Genomic DNA, 19,755 nt, shown 5'->3' on the forward strand with positions numbered 1-19,755 from the left:
AGAAACCACCCAAAGGTCCGACAAGAAGAGATCATATGATGGAGCCGTTAAAATAAATCATACTTTTGGAGGATATTTAATGACACAGGGAAATACCACATAACGAAAAAAAAATTTTTAAAGCAGGATACAAAACTATATAATCAAACAGTACAGTTCTTTCCTTTTCTTTTTCTTTTTTTTTTAAGAAGCTATAAATGCATTAAAAAAAAAAACCCATTAGATAGAAAAACAAACATACCAAAGTGTTACCAGTGACTGCCTCTGGATTTGTGAAATTGAGAATGCTTTTAAGTTTTCTTCCTTCAACTTATATTTCCTAACTTTCTGTAACATGTTTTAACTTCATACTTTAAAAATGGTATTTAAAAAAAAACCAAACCCCCCCATTTCTGAGCAGGCAAAGAACACGGAAGGGAAAAACCAAGAAAAAAACATCACTTTGCTCTTAGGAAATGCAATCGACACAGAGTCACAAACAGCAAAAGCACCCTCTTGGTCTCCCTATAAGCTTCCTTTCCCGAGAGGGTGGACAGCTCCAGATGCAGGGGCTGCAGGGGCCCCGATGGAGCTGGCAGCATGTGGGCACTAGCTGGATTTTCATATTGGAGGGAGAGGCTCAAACATAAAAATTCCTTTAGTATCTCTCATGGAAAAAGTGACATAAAGCACCAAACCACACTGAAAAAATAACAAAAGCTCTGCTAAGCCTGTGAGCATCCTCTTGCCGTGATCACCACCTAGTGGAGAGACGGGCCGAGGCGCCTTCAGTTCTGTGTCCACCAGGGAAAACAATCAACTTCCCAGAGAGGATTTAGAGCCGGGGCTGCTTTCAAGATTCAGGCTTCAAATCCACACATCTATACACATTTAAATATATATACATTGAACATTTATAGATCTATGTATATAGATCAATATATATATAAATGAGTTAAATATATATTTAATACGTTAAACATGTACCATGACATACACATTTGGGGAACTACTGATTACTTCCTACAGGCAGAAAACACAGTCGTTCATGCCTTTGGCAGCAAGTACACGTCCTCGACTTACCAAGGATGTGATTCCTGCTCCAACGATGGGTACCATTTTTGAGTGCCTATGGAAACCGCACTCAGTGCTTCAAATATGTACTAACTTAATCCTCATATTCATCCCCTGAGGTACAGGGTGAAGGAAAGGAGAGGCCAAGAGACTTGCTCCCCCGGGCACCTGGCTGGTCAGGCTGGGGAGTGGGAACCTGCTGGGTGGGTCCGGTTTCCATCGCACCGTACTGCCTCACTAACTAGTAGCGTGCCTTTCTCTATAACCCCCTGACTTTGAAAACTTGCCAGCTGCCTTCTATGGAGACTTACAGCTTTAAGAAAATCTGACTGGGGGCGGAGTGAAGAGAGGGATGTGCAGGCCCCGCCGGCCGTGTCAGCAGGGCCTGCTGCCTCCACGGGCTCTGGGAGCAGGGCAGGGGGCAGCTTGGGGACAAGTGGGGGTGTGTGGGAGGGATGCTGCATTTCAGGCGTTTGGTCTGTCTCCTCTGCTGTTTCTCATGTCTCGGGACAAGGAGGCATAATCCTGGGGTTAGGCGCGGGTGTTCCCTTTAGTAACTGGGGTTTTTTTAGTTCGCAGACCATCTGGAGGGGGTTTCTGTTAGTGACCGATGAAGGTGGAGGGTGGTGTGCATCTGAAAACGGTTGCCAGCCAGAGAGCTTTCAAACAACTCCCCGCAGCTCAGCTGGGAGCTGCGGCGCAAACATCTGGCTCTCGAGCAAACCCGTAGGCTGCAGGCCAGAGAAAAGGGGTCAAGAGGGGAGTTCCCGTAAAAGTCAGGACAGAGGCTCCAGGAACTCAAGTTTCTCCCCCTCTATGACTTGCTGCAAACTCCAAACAAATCAAGGTCTGATTTACGTTTCCCAAACCAGACCCTGCCGTGCGCTGTGCCTCTTACGAGATAAAGGTGGTCGAAGATGAGGGAGGGCTTGTCCATCTGTCCCAAGATAAGGAGCATCTCGTTGTCTATGAATTCCTTGAATTCTTTCAAGTTACAGTTCATCTGTTTCTCTAATTCATTACGGATCTGCGGAGTAGAAAATATTAGGAAAGGGGGTTTGTTTAAAAAAAACAAAAACAAAAAACAAAAAACAGTTTCTCCGAAGAAGTAATAAAGTCACAACACTGTTTTCAAAAGTGTTTTTGAAAACAGTGATATCCGGTTCAAAAGTGTTTTCAAAAGTGTTTTTTGGGCTTTTTTCAGAGTAAGCACATATGCACTTAAACACGCTGCACACACGCGTGGGTGGTGGGAATGCAGGCTACTCGGCCTCAATGTGAACCTGACTATGGGACGTTTATTATTTGAAAGAAGGAATTTGATTCCCTTGGGATCTTTTCTACTGAGTTGAAAAAACTTACGCTTTTCCAGTTATCAAATCTATCACCGTGAAAACGTAAAATCCATTTCACCTTGCTTTGGAAGGTATCACGATAGGGTTTATTATGTATTAATTCACAAAAAGATTGTACATGACTTTTATAAATGGCAATTTCAACCTCTTAGCTCTACTTAGTTTAAGCTGTTACTACAATTCATTGCATTCCTTGGACAAAGGGCAACAGAAAAAAGAAAAAAGTAATCGAGAAAAACATTAAAAGGCAGTTTCATCTTGCTTTGGAAGGTATCACAATAGGATTTTGTTACATGCACTAATATAAACAGATTGTATATGGCTTTTTAAAAAGGCAACTTCAACCTCTTAGATCTACCCGACCTAGGCTGTGCTAGGGCAACAGGACACAGGGATGCCCATGACCTCCGGCCCACCCAGCAGGGAAGCGCTCTTACTTCCTTGGACGTCACGTTCTCCAGGTCCTGACTCATCATGATGCTCCGGAGTTTGGCTTTGATGAGACGCTCCGTCCTCTCCCCTTCAGTTGGCCTGGAGAGAAATCACATTCAGGAAAGCGCAGAGCCATGGGAAGCCACATGAAGCCACGGGAAGCCTGCGGTCGGCGTTCACAGAAACCCCAGCTGCTCCCGGGCTACACGGAACACGGCTTGGGCACGTTCTCAGCGAGAAGGGGAGAGGGACAGGGAAGTCGCCCAGGGGCCACCAGAGAGGACGGCAGACCAAGGGGGCAAACAGTGGTTGGGAAGCGGACTCGTCCTGCGGGTTTGGAGAGCCTCAGCCTCTCAGGGCCGGATGCTGGAACCGCCATGCGACATCCCCATGGCCCAGACCCCCTAGACTCTGCTGAGGACATCACTGTGTCTTCAGGCAGCCCATGGCCCCAGCTGCATCCGGCTCCTGTTACCTCCTTACACGCTTACACGGAACCAAAATCTATGTGTTCCCCTGCAACTTCTACGCATCAGCCTGGTTCTAACCCTGGGGCCACACGGACCGCGACAATCCTTCTTGTACGTCACGTCCCTTCATATGTTCAAAGGCATGTATCCTATCCAATGCTCTCGTAGTTTCCTTGAGGCCTCATACTACGTGGCTCCCAGTCCTCCCCACATTCGGGGGGCCCCCCTCGGTCCACAGCCTTCCTACGTGTGGTGTCCCCAAGGAACATGATGCTCTGGGGAGGAGGGTCCCAACCAGGAGAGAAGGGGAGAGTGGCTCCCTCCTTCTGGAACTAGAGTTAATGGAGCGTGGCCTCGGGCCACGTGGGGCAGCGCTGCCGCCTCAGAGCCGGCCGCCCTCGGCCTGCCTTCGTGCAGTTGTGTTTTGGGACCCAAGGAACCGGATATCACATTCATCACACTCTTATAAGCAGAGGAAGAGGCTTTGGAAATCAAGACTTTGGACCTGAGGAGGAGGGACCAGGGCACCGGTACAGGGAAGCTGATGAACGTTACGGAGCTGCTCCCCAGAAATGCATTCACACCCGAATTTGTCTATCATTTTAAAAGGCGGTGGGGGGGGGGCGGTGGTCAGACCCTTCCCCAGCCAAAGACACCCACGGGCTGCAGGTCAGGAACCCCTGTGTGGGATGCTGGTTCTGGAAGACAATGGGGCTGTGACACCGTGCAGACTCGGGGTCAGGGGGCAGGCTCGGGGTTGGGGACCGGGACGGGGACGGAGGCTCCGCACTCGCACTCACTTGTCCGCGAACAGGGCGGGGGAGTCGGGCCTCGTGGACTCCAGGTCCTGCATGGCGTTCCACTCGTTGATGCAGCTCTGCTCGGAGCCAATGCAGCTCTCGTAGTAGGAGGCCCAGAGCAGCGCCACGCCCCCGGGGAAGTAGTTGTGCCTGCGTGCCACCTCGCAGGCCTTGTGGAGGACCTGCAGGGCAGACCTGGGGTGAGGAGGGGAAGAGGGTCAGGCCCGGGAGGCACGAGGGGAGCTGGGCTGGAGTCGCTCTTACATCTGAGGTTACGAGGGGGACACGTGGCCGCCAGGTACCACCGCGGGTCTCTGGGACACAGGCACCGACCCCAAGAGCAGAGACGGCGCCTGTCACCATCCCCAACGAGGAAACGACAAAACTTTCTAACGCTCCCTATCGGGCAGGCTCCCAGGTCACTTTACAACCGCCAATGAACTCCCAGGAACTGAGATTCACTTCTGAGGCTGTGGTTACCTTGAATGTGGGAACCGCAATGCAGCCGAGCAGCTAGAAGGAAAGCATCCTCAACGTGCAGCAGAGATATGTGACTGCATTCCCAGTCACTTAATTTCTAGCTCCCTCCCATCAATGTTATAACAGCTTAGATGCTTAGATTGCGTAAGGAAATGAGACACTCACAAGAACTAACTGCAGAAGAAGTTCTGGGAGGCAGAGTCGGGCAGGAGAAACAGTACTGAAAACGTATACATTGGTAACAACTAATTTACTTATCCTTTGTTTACTTCTTTTTACAAAAATATGGGCTGAGTATTTCTCAGTGAATGGGGTGAATCAGGTATCAGTGAAGGGTGGACGAGCGAGGCCTTGGATGGAGAAGTTATCAGAGAACCAATGGCTCAACCATGGCGTAAAAACCACTGCAACCCACTTCACTTTCCCCAGTGGTCCACATCTGTCCTAGCTCTAGACTGGGGGAGGGAAGAAACTTGAGCTGAATATTTACGAAATTTTATTCTCGTTCTGAAGTTTTGGAAAAACCCATGGGCCTGTTTTTTGACTCGCTCGTAGAGAAAGAGATAACAAATTATCCAGGGCCATAAAGGAACATCTGGGACATCTAGAGAACGATGAGTTCGTGATTTCCCCCCAAATGATCCTGAACTGACTGCAGGAACAGAAGACGTAAAAACGAAGCAACGATGTTAGCGGGTGGCCCATGGGAGGATCCTGCATCACTCTCACTGTTCTGGAGAAAAGAGTAATTATTTTGAAACACAGGGCAGAATTCTTCTCATCAGAGGCCACCGGCTTTCTCCTGAGTCTCTTCCAGATTATCTGAGGGAGACTGCTGTGTGGAGTCCGCTGTATGAGTGGCCTGTGCGGCCCTCCAAGGATGAGGAGGCTCTAGAATGTGTATCGGGTTCAGAGAAGGTCTGGAAGTTGAACGCAGTCTTCACCCACAGCTACCTCACCCCCCATGCAGGCGTCCAGGGAGGCCCTACCCTGCCCTGGCCCCTGCACCCTGCAGTAGGTATCCCACAGCCCGGCACCCACCCCTCAGTATAACATAGGACTCTGCTCTGGGTTTATGGCCACCTCCCTCACCAGACTTTAAGCTCCAGGAGGACAGGAATTATGTCCGTTTTATGCCTCCGCAGATGCTCAATGCCTAGCAGAGCATTGCTGTTGCCCTCATGGAGCAAACTGATCACCCTCGGTGCGCCAGGGACAAGGGACCAGTGAATTTATGCTAAAATGACATTTTGTCAGCAGGGACGGTAGAAACATAAAAACAAGGTACCTCCAACAACAAAAAGACCAACAACCCAATTAAGAGCTGGCCAAAGGACTTGCATAGACATTTCTTCAAAGAAGATATACAAAATGGCCAATCAGCACAGGAAAAGATGCTCAAGGCTAATTAATTAGGGAAATGAAAACCAAAACCGTGAGATACCACTTCATACCCATAAGGATGGCTATTATGAAAAAGAAAAGCAAAGAGTAACAAGTGTTGACTAGAATGTGGAGAAACTGGAACCCCTGTGCCTTGCTGGCGGGAATGTAAAATGGTGCAGCTGCTACAGAAAACAGTCTGGGGGTCCCTCAAAAGGTTAGACACAAAATGACCACATGATCTAGAAATTCCAAAAAATCTGAAAGCAGGGACTCAATCAGATACTCTGTCCACCAATGTTCACAGCAGCTCTATTCATAGTGGCCAAAAGGTAGAAATAACCCAAATGTCCATCAGGAGATGAATGGATAATAGTAGTACATCCATACAATAAATTTATTGCTCAGCCTTAAAAAGGAATGAAGTATTAAACACGGATGAACCCTGAAAGCATTATGCTAAGTGATAGAAGCCAGATACCAAAGGGCCAATACTGTATGATTCCACTTATATGAGGGACCTAGAATAGGCAAAGTCATAGGGAGAGAGTAGAAAAGAGGTTACCAGGGGCTGGGGGAGGGGGCAATAGGGAATTACTGTTTAATAAGTACAGAGTTTCTGTTTGGAATGATGAAAAAGTTCTGGAAATGGATAGTGGTGATGGTGTACAATACTGTGAATGTACTTAATATCACTGAATTGTGTCCTTAAAATGGTAAATTTTGTTATTTATATAACATAATTTATAATAATTTTATATATTTATATAACATAATATATAATTTATAAATTTATATTATTATATTTATATATATTATATATAAATATATATTATTATTATATTATATATATTATTATTTATATATAAATAATAATTTATAAATTTATAATATATAATATAATATATAAATAATTTATTTATATATATAATATAATAATATACATATTTTTTGCCACGCACACACAAAATAAACATACCTAAATGTGCTTCTAAGTAGGTGGGGTTTTTTTATTTGTGCTGTCAGCTAGGAAAGTATTTCTAAGGAGTTAAAAGTCCCTAAAACCACACTTACCACATGGCCTGGACAGACACGGGCTTGAAGATGTGCATCCTTCCTGCCGTGCTGACGCTGAATCCACTGAGAATGAAAAACAAAGGACAGTGTGGTGAGAAGTCAGACCCTCCGACCACATCCCTGCCAGACGGCGGGGGGGACAGCCCGTCGTGGACCCCCTGAGGACAAGTGTGTCTCACGCTGTGTGATGAGGGACCACAGGCCACAGAGACAAGGGCAAATGCCAAAAGCCAAAAGCCAAAAAAAAAAAAAAGATAGGTTCTTAAATCCGGAAGACTGGCTTTTAACCCAGCAATACAAAGTCAGCCCAAAACTAAAAGCCCAGCAAAGGGTGTGAGGCAGCAGCAGCACTGGACACCATCTTGCTTCACCTGCCTGCGCTGTCCCGCCCCGCCCCCTACCTCCTGTCCCCCACACTCCATCTGTGTCTTTTATACTTGCATAAGAAATACATTAGTGGAAGACAGAAGTTTAAAAAGGAAAAATGTAAACCATAAGCCCATGTCGTCAATAAATCTAATTTTTCTCTTTCCCTCTCAGTTCCATCTACAAGGCAACGTAACTTCTACTGTTGGAATTCAAGTAGAGATAATTTCCTCTCCTGCTTCTTCCTACTCGTGACAGTACCTGAGTATTTCCCCCCAGAATCCGGACGGCCCCCTGGCCCTGGTCTACCTGCCCAGGCCCACCTGGAGGATTCCTCCTCTGCAGCCCCCCAAATGGCATCTCAAACACTGTTGCACCTGCTGGTTGTGTGTCTTCCCTGCAGCCCTCAAAGACTTGGCGCTCCTGCTGCATCATACTCATCTGCGAACTTGCAGGGACCAGCCCACGGAGGGCGCACAGCGAGTGTTCATTTAACAAATCAAGGCAAATGGATGAATGTCTGTTCACTGCTGTTCTTGAACTTCATACAGCAGCAGATATCCCGTAAATGTTTCCGTTGGTACTTCGTGACCCAACTCCCTTATATCATGTCCCGAATGTACTCTGCCTTGTGCGGCTCATGGGAGGGCAATGTTATTTCTCCTGATGTGGTAAAAATGTCACACGTGTGACTCTGCTGTTAAGGATTATCCAACGATGCCCAAACTGACGCATGTTTCAAAGTCTACAGTGAAAGAAGCCTTCTGAGAGATCTCCTTACCCGTCTCCGTCAAGGTGGATTTTTGTGTCGCTCCACAGTCGGAGAACCATCCCAATGGTACAGCTTTTACTACGTGGGAGGGAAGAGAAGACGCCTAGAGTTAGGGTCCACCCGCCTGCGCGTGGGCTTCCCTCGCTGTGCCTCCACCCAGCCTGTCCAGCTCACGGGGGACCCACCACCTGCCCTGCGTCCAGCTGCCTAGGTGTGTATCTGGGAGAAGCTCTAAGGCTGTCTGCAAGGACTGCTCACCACTGAATTCCAGAAGATGTGGGTCTGGGATGGCCAGTGACCCCAGCTTAGAGACAGTCACAGGGAACGGACCCCAGCATTCTGGTGTGGATGCAGCTCCCTAAATGCCAGGTCTCAGCTGCGGCTCTCGGGGGCCAGGAGTAACCAGCTGACCACACGCCCACAGTGCAGCAGGGCTGAAGCCGCTGATGGCTGGCACACGCCTGGCACAAGGCCACACACAGTCCGGGGGACACAGGCAGGTCGTGGCAGCCACCCCCAGCCTCCTGTCCTGGAGGGACAGGGGAGGGGAGAGTGCCAACACCATGACTGGAGTTCACTTCTGGACCTCTGTTTCTGTACCTTTTGTGCAACTGCTGTTTTAAAAACTAGTTTAATCTGCTTTTGTTTTGCCCATCCTAACAGTGAAATGATACCTGACCACTTTAGAGCCTGGCGCCGCTGAGAAACACAGAGGAAAAGAAAGGGCTTTATCAGAGGGTCTCCTCGGAACACTATGAAAACTCTTCAGGCATTTGAAAAAGAGTCTGCTTGTGAGAAACAGCCGTCACTGCCAAGGGCAGCTCAGACAATCTCCAGGGATCCTGTGCTGACATCTCTGCTACCGCCTAACGGCCCCCCAGGGAGCACAGTTACACACACGCGACTGTGCACACAGGCAGCTCTGGGGTTCAAGGAACCCACTCTCCCTCCAGAGCTTCGGCAGCCACGGGGGATCTTTTCCACCCTCTGCTTCTGTATCTGTGGGGAAGGTAGTTTCAAGCCCTTTGGGTCAAAGCGGGCTGAGCCTTTTGTGTTGGGCAAATTCTCTGGTGCCACCCTGCAGTCCTACCCATTCTTTTTTTTTTTTAACATCTTTATTGGAGTATAATTGCTTTACAATGTTATGTTAGTTTCTGCTGTATAACAAAGTGAATCAGCTGTATGTATACATATATCCCCATATCCCCTCCCTCTTGCGTCTCCCTCCCACCCTCCCTATCCCACCCCTCTAGGTGGTCACAAAGCACCGAGCTGATCTCCCTGTGCGATGCGGCTCCTTCTCACTAGCTAACTAGTTTACATTTGTCCTACCCATTCTTGATGGGTTAATGATATTTCCTTTGTAGAGCTGCAAAATAAAATTGACGTTGAGACTCAGAGCTCCCAGGGTTACTCAGCTGTGTCGCACTGGGGAGAGGCAAGAAGGGGGCTGCTGGGAGCCCAAGACAGACATGTAGAAAGCCCAGGCTGGAGGGTGCCCTGGGAGGGTGTGGGCAGACCTGGACACTCGCCCTTTTTCAGCACCGACGACCCACACCAGGGACTGGAAATGAGGAGAGAAAACGGCACAGAGAGCTACAAGGAGCACAGACTGGGGAGCCACAGGCCCAGGTCCGGGGCAGGCGAAGACGAAACGGTCCTTAGGAAACCAGGGCAGCATCTAAACTGCCCTCCTCCATTAAGTGCAGAGATGGGGAAGAGCCTGGTGAGAGCTACACACGGTGGGCAGAAGGCCACGGAAGACTTCCGCTCAGGGTCTCAACCTGGAGTCAAGAGTGCAGACCAGAGACCAGGACACGACTGTAACAACTGTGCCAATTCCATCACGTCCCCTTATCTGTTATTGCTGTGAGTCTCCACTAGTCCTGTAATGAGTGACAGTGAGATTTTTACAGTGAAGGAGGGCCTGTGGGTTTATATATATGGGAAGTGGGGACGGGACACATGGTCAGGGAAACTGGGTCTTTTTAGAGGACGCACAGCCCTGAAGGATAAAACGGGTGGGTGAGGGTACCTCTAGGGGAAGGAAGCGGTCCCCAGTCCCCAGGGCCGGTGCAGCAGGGACAGAGAAGCGGGCGGGGCCTGCGCGGGGGCTGGAGGTGTAGGAAGGAGACAGGCCTGTCCTTTACGGGCTGCAGAACACTAACAAGTGGAGGACGGTGTTCGTGCTCACAGCACCCACGGTGTCCCCGAATCTGAAACAAAATAACCCCAGATGGCCCCTGCAGGGCAGCTGCTCTGATCCCCAGAGGAAGCACGCGTAGATGTGACTCCAGGGGGGAACCCGTGAGCCCGCTGTGGCTGGCGTCATCCCACGCTCTCTCCTGACACTGCATTTGGACCCCCCTCTCCTCGTGGGGAGTCCTTTTGGGGGCACCTCATCTCTCTCTTTTTTTGAATAAGGAAACAAAATCTCATGGCAGGAATTTAGAAAAACAAATGTATCGTGCTCTCAGCAGGCCAAAGGCTTCTGTAAGGACGAGGGCTTTGTTTTCAAGCTGGAGATGGATAAAAGCGCCCAGTTCCCGGCCCCTATGCCCGGGCGTGGGGGACGCTGCATCCGGCCCAACAACAGGAAGGTCCATGTGGTTTCCGCCCACCCTCTGAAGCCCCTCGACCCATCTCCCCAGCACAGGAGCCCAGCACTGGCCTTGGAGTTGGCACCTGTGCTTGGGCTGCGGCGCAGGCTGGGACAGCGGAGGGGACGCTGGCCTGAGCGCAGAGTGTGCAGCAGAGGCGAGAGGACCCAGGGAGCGGGGACACGCTGAGAACTGAGGCTGGTGCCCAGCGGGCAGAGGAGGGGCAGGGCGCTTCAGAGAGTGGGTGAGAATGAGCACGTGGGCCTGTGTGTAAAGAACGGTCTCAGGGAGCTCGTGTGTCTAACCTTCGTCCATCTAGACTGTGAGCTCCAAGGGAGCAGAGGCCGGTCTCTCCCACCGATGTAGCCCCCACGCCTGGCAGGGCACCTGGCAGGACACCTGGCACACTGAAAGCGTGTGCGAACAAGGGCACGCCCCATGACGGTATGAACAGATTGGTGAACGAGGGGGCACAGGGGACAACGAACGGGAAGGGAATGAGTGGGTCTACACCACAGGTCTACAATAAAAACCCAGTTGTGAGTCCCAGCTCTGTTACTAGGACGGCCTTGGTGTAACCACTCCAGCCTCTTGGGCTTCTGACTCCTTGTTTGTAAAACGTGAGTCATAGGACCGCCTACCCCACGGGGCGAGATGCTTATGAAGCGTCGGGTTAACTGCTCTGTGCTCTCTGAGCAAAGCCACAGAGATGACCTGGAGGGGGCGGGGGGCAGCCTCCTATGAGGCCCTGGTGGCTCGGGCTGAGACGATGGGCACATTCTCCAGGGAGGCAGCTTTCAGCTCAGGGCCAGAAAGCATTGCTGGGATGGATGACACATGGTGGGGGAAGTCCTGCCCCCAAAGGCCCTCAGAAAGGCCGGCCAGCCACTCCAAGAACAAACATAACCGTAACACCGTTGAACGTCTCTTTGCCTCATGACCAACGGACGGAGCCCCGGCCCCTTCTGAGGGCACCTGCCTGGGAGCATCCCAACCTGGAGCCCGGAGCCCTCTGGTCTCCAAGGGGCTCCTCGGAGCTCACCCCTTAAAGCACGTCCTGACACAGATCCTTCCAGATCCAGATTTCCCCCCCAGCTGAGGCTACGGGCGCCAGCTTGGACTCATGTCCCTAAGTGAGCTGCAGAAACTCACTCAGAATGCTCCTATGTACTGGGAACGAGGTCATAAAGGAAGCACCTTCCCTTTTAGTTCATTAACTTGTGACAAGCAATGGCGTCCTGGCCACGAGTGTGGAACGAACCCCACACTTCCCCATCACTGGGCCCGTCACCCCAGGTGCTGGTGATGGTTCCCTCCCTCCCTGAGCTTACGGGCTCTTTGAGGCCGAGAACCGTGGTTACTGTTGCTTCTCTGTTTTCCTGGGCTGAGCCTACTGCCTCATACACAGGAGAAGGCAAATGAATGGTTTGCTTAATGAACGAGAAAATTAATGAATGGTGAATAAAGGGCATCTACTTTAATCCAGTTTTAACAAATTCAGGTTCTGCAATGAGCTCACTCGCATTAACTTATCCTAGAGGTAAGGAGAGTCGTGCACCTTCATTTCGCACACAAAACAGGGTCTATGATATAACTAACTTGGCCTCCAGTTATTGGGAAATTCCAAACCTCTCCTCAAGCCTCTGACCCAGGACCCATCAACAAGTACTTGGGAATCCACGGGATATGAATACTGCATAAGGCGCTCGATACAACACCGATCGATCACATACTTCTATATGGGATGGTCGGCCTGGAGGGCGCCTTCCTGCTTTACCTGGCTGGCTCTTACTTGTCCTGGGGTGTTCGCCACAGCCGTCACCTCCTTCAGGAAGCCCTCCTGGTTAAGGTGCCCTCCTCTAGGGCACCCCTGATAGGACCCAGGGTTAAATCTCTAAGCACAGTGCAGACCCTGAGCTCTCTGAGAGCAGAGACTAGCACAGCACTCAGCACACAAGAGCTAAAATCAGGGGCTCCACCGTTCCCAGTGCCTGATCACCCCAACACCTACCATCACCAGCCCCCGTGGATGTGGGACCCTGAAAACCTTCTTCCAGAAGCAACTCTTGCCCCCATCAGAGAAAGGAGCCGCCGTCCATCAGACTCACCTTTCCTTACTGGAAAAGTCGACTCCCAGCAGGATACTCTCCTCCGTGTCCTGGCGCCCGCTGCTGTCCACCACCACCATGTAGCGGGCCCGCTCAGCCCAGGCGCTCTCCAAGCGCACGGCCTAGACAGGCAGAGATGCTCTTACTGGCCTGCCATGCCAGATGGTCACCCCTTTCCTTCACCAATCCAAGATCAAAGACTTCTGTTTCTACCTTTCCCCTGTGAGTTTAGGAATTTAGATGAAAACTCCTATGTCTCATTTATTTCCCAGCATGAGGGACGGTACCTGGCTCAGAGGAGACCCCCAAAGTTTGTTAAAGGGGTTAACAAGTAAATTCCAGTGAATGATGATTCCAGCTTAGCACAGACTGACCCAGAGACCTGACACCCCCTTTATCTGCACCTCTGGGTACCGAGGAGCAGAGCGGGCTTTGGCTTTTGAGAACGGTTTGGGAGAACTTGCTCTGATGTAAGAGCCCCACCCCCCCAAGCCCCTGCTCGTCAATAAGTCCCTACCAAATTTCACAATTAAAAATTAAAACTTGCCACTCGCGTCTCTTCTTACCAGCTTGATTCTATCTTCACAACGCAGAAGGTTGATCATTACTTGAAGATGTTGAGGCAGGTCCCCTGTTGGATCAATGAAGAAAGTTTAAAAAAGGTCACCCACCCACTTTCTAGGCAGGATAGGTTAGAATAGGCTGATTCCGAGGGTCTGAAAGAAGACCTGGACTTCCCTTAGTCCACTCCTGAATGTTTTGCATGAGGATGGGTGAGACAGTTTATTGCCACGTTTTTAAAAGTTGCTTTTATTTTCTGAAATAATTGCAATACGGGTTGCATATTGAAAATCTGAAAATGCAGACAAGTCTAGAGGAGAAATGTTATTAAATTCAGGCAAACATGACTTTGCGGCGGGGTGGGGGGCAGCAGAAACTGCCCCAGCTGAAGACAGGGATTTGCTAAGGGTTGGTCTGAAGGAAAAAGGACTGGGGGTCATTTCCTGCTTTCAACTCCTACATTTTCCATAAGAGAGAGACATGACTTCTACAGCCAGGAGGGGAAATGTTTAAGTGACTCCATAGCGAGCAGGTACGTGCTGGGTACCCAGAGACATAATTTGATTAAACAGCAATGTCATTTTTTTCTTGCTAAAAATTATGTACTCGTTTGTTTGTACCTCCTTGGTTATTTAAAAGAGGCAGTAATGGGGCTTCCCTGGTGGTGCAGTGGTTGAGAGTCCGCCTGCCGATGCAGGGGACACGGGTTCGTGCCCCGGTCTGGGAAGTTCCCACATGCCTCGGAGCGGCTGGGTCCGTGAGCCATGGCTGCTGAGCCTGCGCCTCCGGAGCCTGTGCTCTGCAATGGGAGAGGCCACAGCAGTGAGAGGCCCGCGTAGCACAAAAAAAAAAAAAAAAAAAGAGGCAGTAATCCAGAGTCAGCTTTTGAACATCTCTGAGCGGCCCCAGGGTCCCAGGGGTGCCTCTGGGCTATAGGGACGGGAGGAAAGGTTCTCTGAGGCAGTGAGTCTCCACAGCTACGCAGGATCCACCTCACCGAACAAGGGCTGTGTGTCCCAGGCACAGGGGCCCCCATACTGAGCTTCGTAACTAGCAAGTAGCGAGGGTGGTTCTAGCGCCACTTTTTTCCTAGCTTATGTGTATTTCAAAAAAAAAAGTGTCTGCATGGGGTTCTTTCTGAAGAAATGGTTCATCTGTAAAGATGCTGATCTAGAAGAAAGTGCAGGGAGTAACTCATAGAAAATCCATATTCATTTCAATTTGTGCAACACCCTGAAGAAAGAGAATTATCTTTAAAAAAAAAAAATTACCCTATAGATCACAATTAGAACCCCAGAGGGATCAATCCATTGGATGGGTTCCTTTTGCAAAAGCGTCCTTTGAATTTTAGGGGAGATTGACAAATGATGTCCAAATGGTACTTCCTGCCTCAGAGAGGAATCAGGGCGTTGGAAACGTGCCCCCTCGTCTGTTCTCTTACAGGATCCCACAGTGGAAGACACCCTACACTGGCACTACGTCCTACGAGGGATGACTTGGAGGTAACGGTCCCTGTTCCCGTCTTGTCCCCAACAGCACCCTCACCTGTCGTGTCACCAGCGTGATTGGGATGGCACACAACCACCATGGCTGGTTCTGGGCCCACCTGGGCCCCACCCCCACCCCCACGATCCACTCCGAATCGCAGCAGCGCACAGACGAAAGCAGAAACCAACCCCTTAACTGATGAGTGGCTCAGTGAAAGGGACGTTTTCCACACAGTGGGACTGTCTGCTGAGATGTGCAATTGCTGACAGAGAAAAATCCCAACCCCGGCCTGGTAGCCACACACAGTCTCTGTACGTTCAAGTGTTCAGTAAGCACTTGCAAAAAAAAAAAAAGGCAGAGAATGTGAGCCTAAAGCATAGGTCAGCCCTGGAAAGAGTGAGGCTCAGCCTGACTGGACTGGCTGACACGAGCTGAATTACTTGACATGGACAGAGTGAACCCTCCACTGTACTCGGCTCGGCATGGGGGTTCGCTTAGGGGACTGTGGGTCGTCCAGGGGACTTGACGTGAAGTCTAGTCTGTGCCTGCCCCAGGGTCGTCTACTGAGCATCTGTGGACAGTGGGCGCCCCCCGTCTCTTGGAGTTCACCAGCCCTCCTAGACCCTAGGGCAGAAGAGCCAACACACTAGGCTTCCTTCCTACTCTCGTGTACATGCCAGAGATGTGCCAACCAGCAGGACTTAGGGTTTTTACACGACGGTTTTGCAGTCACACACAGGCTCACACACAGTACGAAAATATTCTTTGAATTAGAGGAAGGAGACATTTCATACTTAGGGAACAAAGCTGAGCACTGGCTTTGTTTACGGGTTATGGTTAAGACACAAGCAACAGTTACACTCTTAACAGGGCAGAACCGTTAGCAAATTCAAGAACGAAGGTTCTGTTCATAGTGGTATTGTACCAGCAGTCACCGTAGCAATAATTACAGCAATGTACGCTGAGCACCTAAGAGAAGGTAAGTCTGTTTATGTGCGTAAATTTTAAATTCCACGACGTCTGAGTTACCAATATTTGATGCCCGTTGTAAAGATTAGGAAACCGAGGCTTAGAAGTTGACGATGAAGGTTCTGTACGGCTGTCGAACTGGGATCAGAAGCCACGTCTGTCTGGCTCCAAAGCAAATATTCTTTCCATGAAACACACTGTCTCCTTGGGCAGGAAGATCGTTTCCTTAGCTTAAAACAGACCTAAATCTTGATTATAAACATCAGTATGTGAAAATATTGACTGAGCCTTCGTGTTTGCTATAAAATGCAAGATAGGAAGTTCTAACCTAAGCACTCAGCTCCCAAATGAGGCTGGATGACTTGAGGTGAGACAAACAAGATGATCCAAGTGACAAAAAAAAATGGCCCCAACTGCTAGCTGCTTTGACCTGCCATTGTTCTGAAAGGCAGAGGCCTTTCCAGCTCCTACTCCGACACGTGCTGCCCGTTCAAGAAGTTCCTGCAGAGGCTCCCCACCAGCTACAAAGATCCACTTGTACGCAAGTGTTTCCTGAACTCCTCTCTCCAAACTGCCTTCAGGTTCAGAGTCAAGTCACCTAAGAAAACCAGTCTTGTTACTTTGCAGGCATCTCTTATTTGCTTCCTTTTGGACCTCAATTAATACTCAGTTTGATCCCCACTTTATCACTTCTGTCTACTTCCAAAAAAACAAACCCACCGTTAAAGAATAAAGACTTCCCACCTCAGTACATGCCCAAGGCTCGTAAAGAAATTCCCCAAATGAGAGTTTTCCAAAAGCTCCGAGAAATGATGGACTAGGCACGTAGGACCCCAGGGTGGTTATTTTCAAGGGGCCCACATCTGGCTATAAGGCGTTCTGGTGCATTTGTTAAAAAGTCGTCCTGTAACTTAAAATCTGCAGTTAACTGATACACTGGGTAGGAAATCTTTATATCCACACAGAAAGCTGCTGACCTTCTTACGTAGACACCGTGGCCAAAGGGTCGCCGGCTCCCGGTGCCATCTGGAAAACGTGCGTCCCTGCTCAAGAGCCTCTCCCTGCAGCTGTCATTACAAACCTGTGCTCCACTATTTCCCTGGCCTTGAAAACCAGCAAAGTGCTCACCACCAGTAATGGAGGGTTCCTCCGTGGCCCAGAAAATAAGTCCCAGGGTAAGAGCGTCAATTTAGAGCCATCACCTGCATGCTTGTGGGGATGCTGAAGACTCCGCTGGCCTTGAGGGCTGCTTCCCTGTTGTAAGAAGAGGGCTGCTCCTTTCACCATGAAAAAACTCTCACTTAAGCTGCGGGGGGAAAAAACCAGAGCGCAGTTAGGCTGGAATTCACAGAGGAGAATGGGCAGAGACATGCTGCAGAGGAAAGGCTGGAGAGTGGCATGTAAAATGCAAATGGGATAAAATAGCTTCTATAGTAATTTCACACCATACTCCCCCCAAACCTTTGCTACAAGCCTGCTGCTGGAGAGTTTACGTGATAAAATAATGCTTCGGCTAAAACACCCAAGGTTCTCCGTGGGTTCCTCCAGAGCTAGGAGCCCCATCCTGCAGGATGCTGTAAAGGGACCGCTCTGTAATACAACATCTTCTAAAAGTAGAGACCAACTCTGATGAGCAGAGGGTGGCTCCCTTCTTGAATTTTTTGTACTCTTGCTGTTGATCTTTGCTTCTAACTCTCTGAACTTTTAACAACCTCACTGCTTCTTGGTGTCTTCCCTTTACAGAATACAAGGAAGATGAAATCAACTTTCACTATTTGTTTGCATCTTAAGAAAAGTGGGTGGCTATTGACCAGTTTAACTTAGTCAATATTGCTGTGTGGAAAACCTGTAGAAAATCTCAAGTTGACCCAATGAATTTCTCAGCAGAATGAATCTTTGGTCTTTGTTATTTTAATAAAAGCAATCACATTTATATTCAACATATAATTTTAAAAATTACAATAAAAAATTTCACTTTCACGATTTGGCTACCAAAACAAAATCTTTATCTTATCCAGAAATTAAGACTGTATAAACCAATGGACTGTATTAGCTATTAATTACCACCAATTATTTAAAAATAACATCACCTCTGAAAACTACACATAAGATACACCAAAATTAAGTGTTTTTTTTCTGTGGGGGGAGGGTTGTACCACCTATAATTATCTTCTATTTCTTAGCATCTTCCAAACTTACTATATTGAGCAAATATTAACTTTTATAAATGATTTTTTAATTTTCAAAGTAATATAAACATGTACTATACTTTACAATGCAAAAACATTTCATGTTTATTAATTTTGTGAAAGAAGATCACAGTTCAAATTATAGGGAACTATACAAATCATTCATTCTCTCTTCAGCAACCAATAAACAATTTGATTTGAAAAAAAAATCTCTAAGTAACAGAAGTGCTATTTTTTTTTTAATAGAAAGCAAAGCAATTCCTGACAGAAACACAAGGACATTTTCTGTAATATAAAACAGCAAAATCACCACTGCCCCAGACAGCTAATGTAAGTAGTTAAACACTCTCATCCTGGACTAAAAAACTCAGCTAAGTCTAAAATACAACCCTAGGAGCTAAGAAAACTCACCACATGGACTAGCATTTAAGTCAGCAGCTCCTGGAACTGAAAAATGGTTGTCTTCCATACTATGAAGTCCATAATAAAATCTGTTCATTTTTCTGGTTAAATTCTCACGCTAAAAATCATGACGGCTCAAATACCAAATATGAAGGTTTCAGTTCTGCCCCTCTCATCCAGGCCTTTGAGTTACGGACAACTTGGCTTTCTCTCCTTCCTAAAGGCAACGCTTTACATATGGACAGCACTTCTGCATCTACCATCATGCATGTACTGCCAAGTCATCCTTTCCACTCTGTGAGTCCCGTATCTGTGCTGCAAGTTTCAAGTGTTGAGGAGCCCAGGACTATAAATAATGGAAGAAACGAGAAGCACCCTTTCTGTGAGGCTCACTTACCCACGGGAGACAAAAAGCTCTTTAGCATCCATTGGCCAACAGAAAATCCAGGTTGTCTAGTTTTAGCAAATTGCAGACTTACCCAACACTTTTCCACCCCCGAAACGTATCACCCACTCCTTCCTTAAAACCCTACAACTGAGTTTGCTTTCAGAACTATGCTGTTTTAGATAGACACGGATCACTTACTACCTATTCTCATCACTGTCTGAAAGACTCCAAAACACATGAAACTTCAAACAACAATCAGTTCATCGAAGCAGCTGGGGGAAAAAAATCTTTGCAAGGCATCATCAACCTGTTTTTGTTCATGAGTTTAAAAAAAAAAAAAGGAAAAAAAAAAAATCCATACTGACCAGAAACCTGAGCCCTCTGGAAACAGCCAACCATTGACGGTGACCTTTGCCTTGGAAATCATGGGCAAAAATTCCCCTTGGTTTCCCTTACATTTCCTTGGGGGAAAAAAAAAAAAAAGGAACAATGCAAAAGCATAGGCTGGTTTTATCCCGTGATCACTTACAAGGCCAGTTGTTCCTCAGTGTTCCTGAGGCCAATACGGAATCACAGCCTCCCAGCTACACGTGAAGTCAGGGGGCTGTGTGGACGGGGGCCCTGAACACTGTGCCTCTGTCCTCCTCCCGAAATTAGTCACAGGCGTTTACTGTAAAGAGGAGATTTGAAGCTGCAGGGAAGCTCAGAGAACAACACATCATCCCAAGCCCGCGAGATGGTCCTGCATCTGCAGAGACAGTAAGCAGATACAGCACGAGGAAAACCTCACTGGATGACTCTCGGAGGCGAGAGGCCACAGAGCACGGCAGTCATGGGACTTAGGAAAACGAGACACAGATAT

At 48.6% G+C, this 19,755-nt stretch overlaps 1 protein-coding gene across 3 annotated transcripts in view; it reads right to left on the reverse strand.

The window, feature by feature from the left end:
* Positions 1-19,755, reverse strand: part of SSH1 (slingshot protein phosphatase 1) — a 61,909-nt gene that overhangs the window by 16,168 nt on the left and 25,986 nt on the right. For 2 of the 3 annotated variants that reach the window (XM_060170220.1, XM_060170219.1), the window contains exons 3-10: positions 17,117-17,220; positions 13,463-13,527; positions 12,897-13,018; positions 8,198-8,266; positions 7,048-7,113; positions 4,111-4,305; positions 2,846-2,939; positions 1,952-2,080 (exon numbers count right to left, since the gene is read on the reverse strand). In XM_060170220.1, the coding sequence (XP_060026203.1) occupies positions 1,952-2,080; positions 2,846-2,939; positions 4,111-4,305; positions 7,048-7,113; positions 8,198-8,266; positions 12,897-13,018; positions 13,463-13,527; positions 17,117-17,220 (844 nt within the window). Of the gene's footprint in view, positions 1-1,951; positions 2,081-2,845; positions 2,940-4,110; positions 4,306-7,047; positions 7,114-8,197; positions 8,267-12,896; positions 13,019-13,462; positions 13,528-17,116; positions 17,221-19,258; positions 19,355-19,755 lie in introns of all 3 variants that reach the window. The other variant, XM_060170221.1, reaches the window with a different exon arrangement.

Source organism: Lagenorhynchus albirostris, chromosome 14 (genome assembly GCF_949774975.1).
Source record: "Lagenorhynchus albirostris chromosome 14, mLagAlb1.1, whole genome shotgun sequence".
NCBI classification, from domain to species: Eukaryota; Metazoa; Chordata; class Mammalia; order Artiodactyla; family Delphinidae; genus Lagenorhynchus; species Lagenorhynchus albirostris.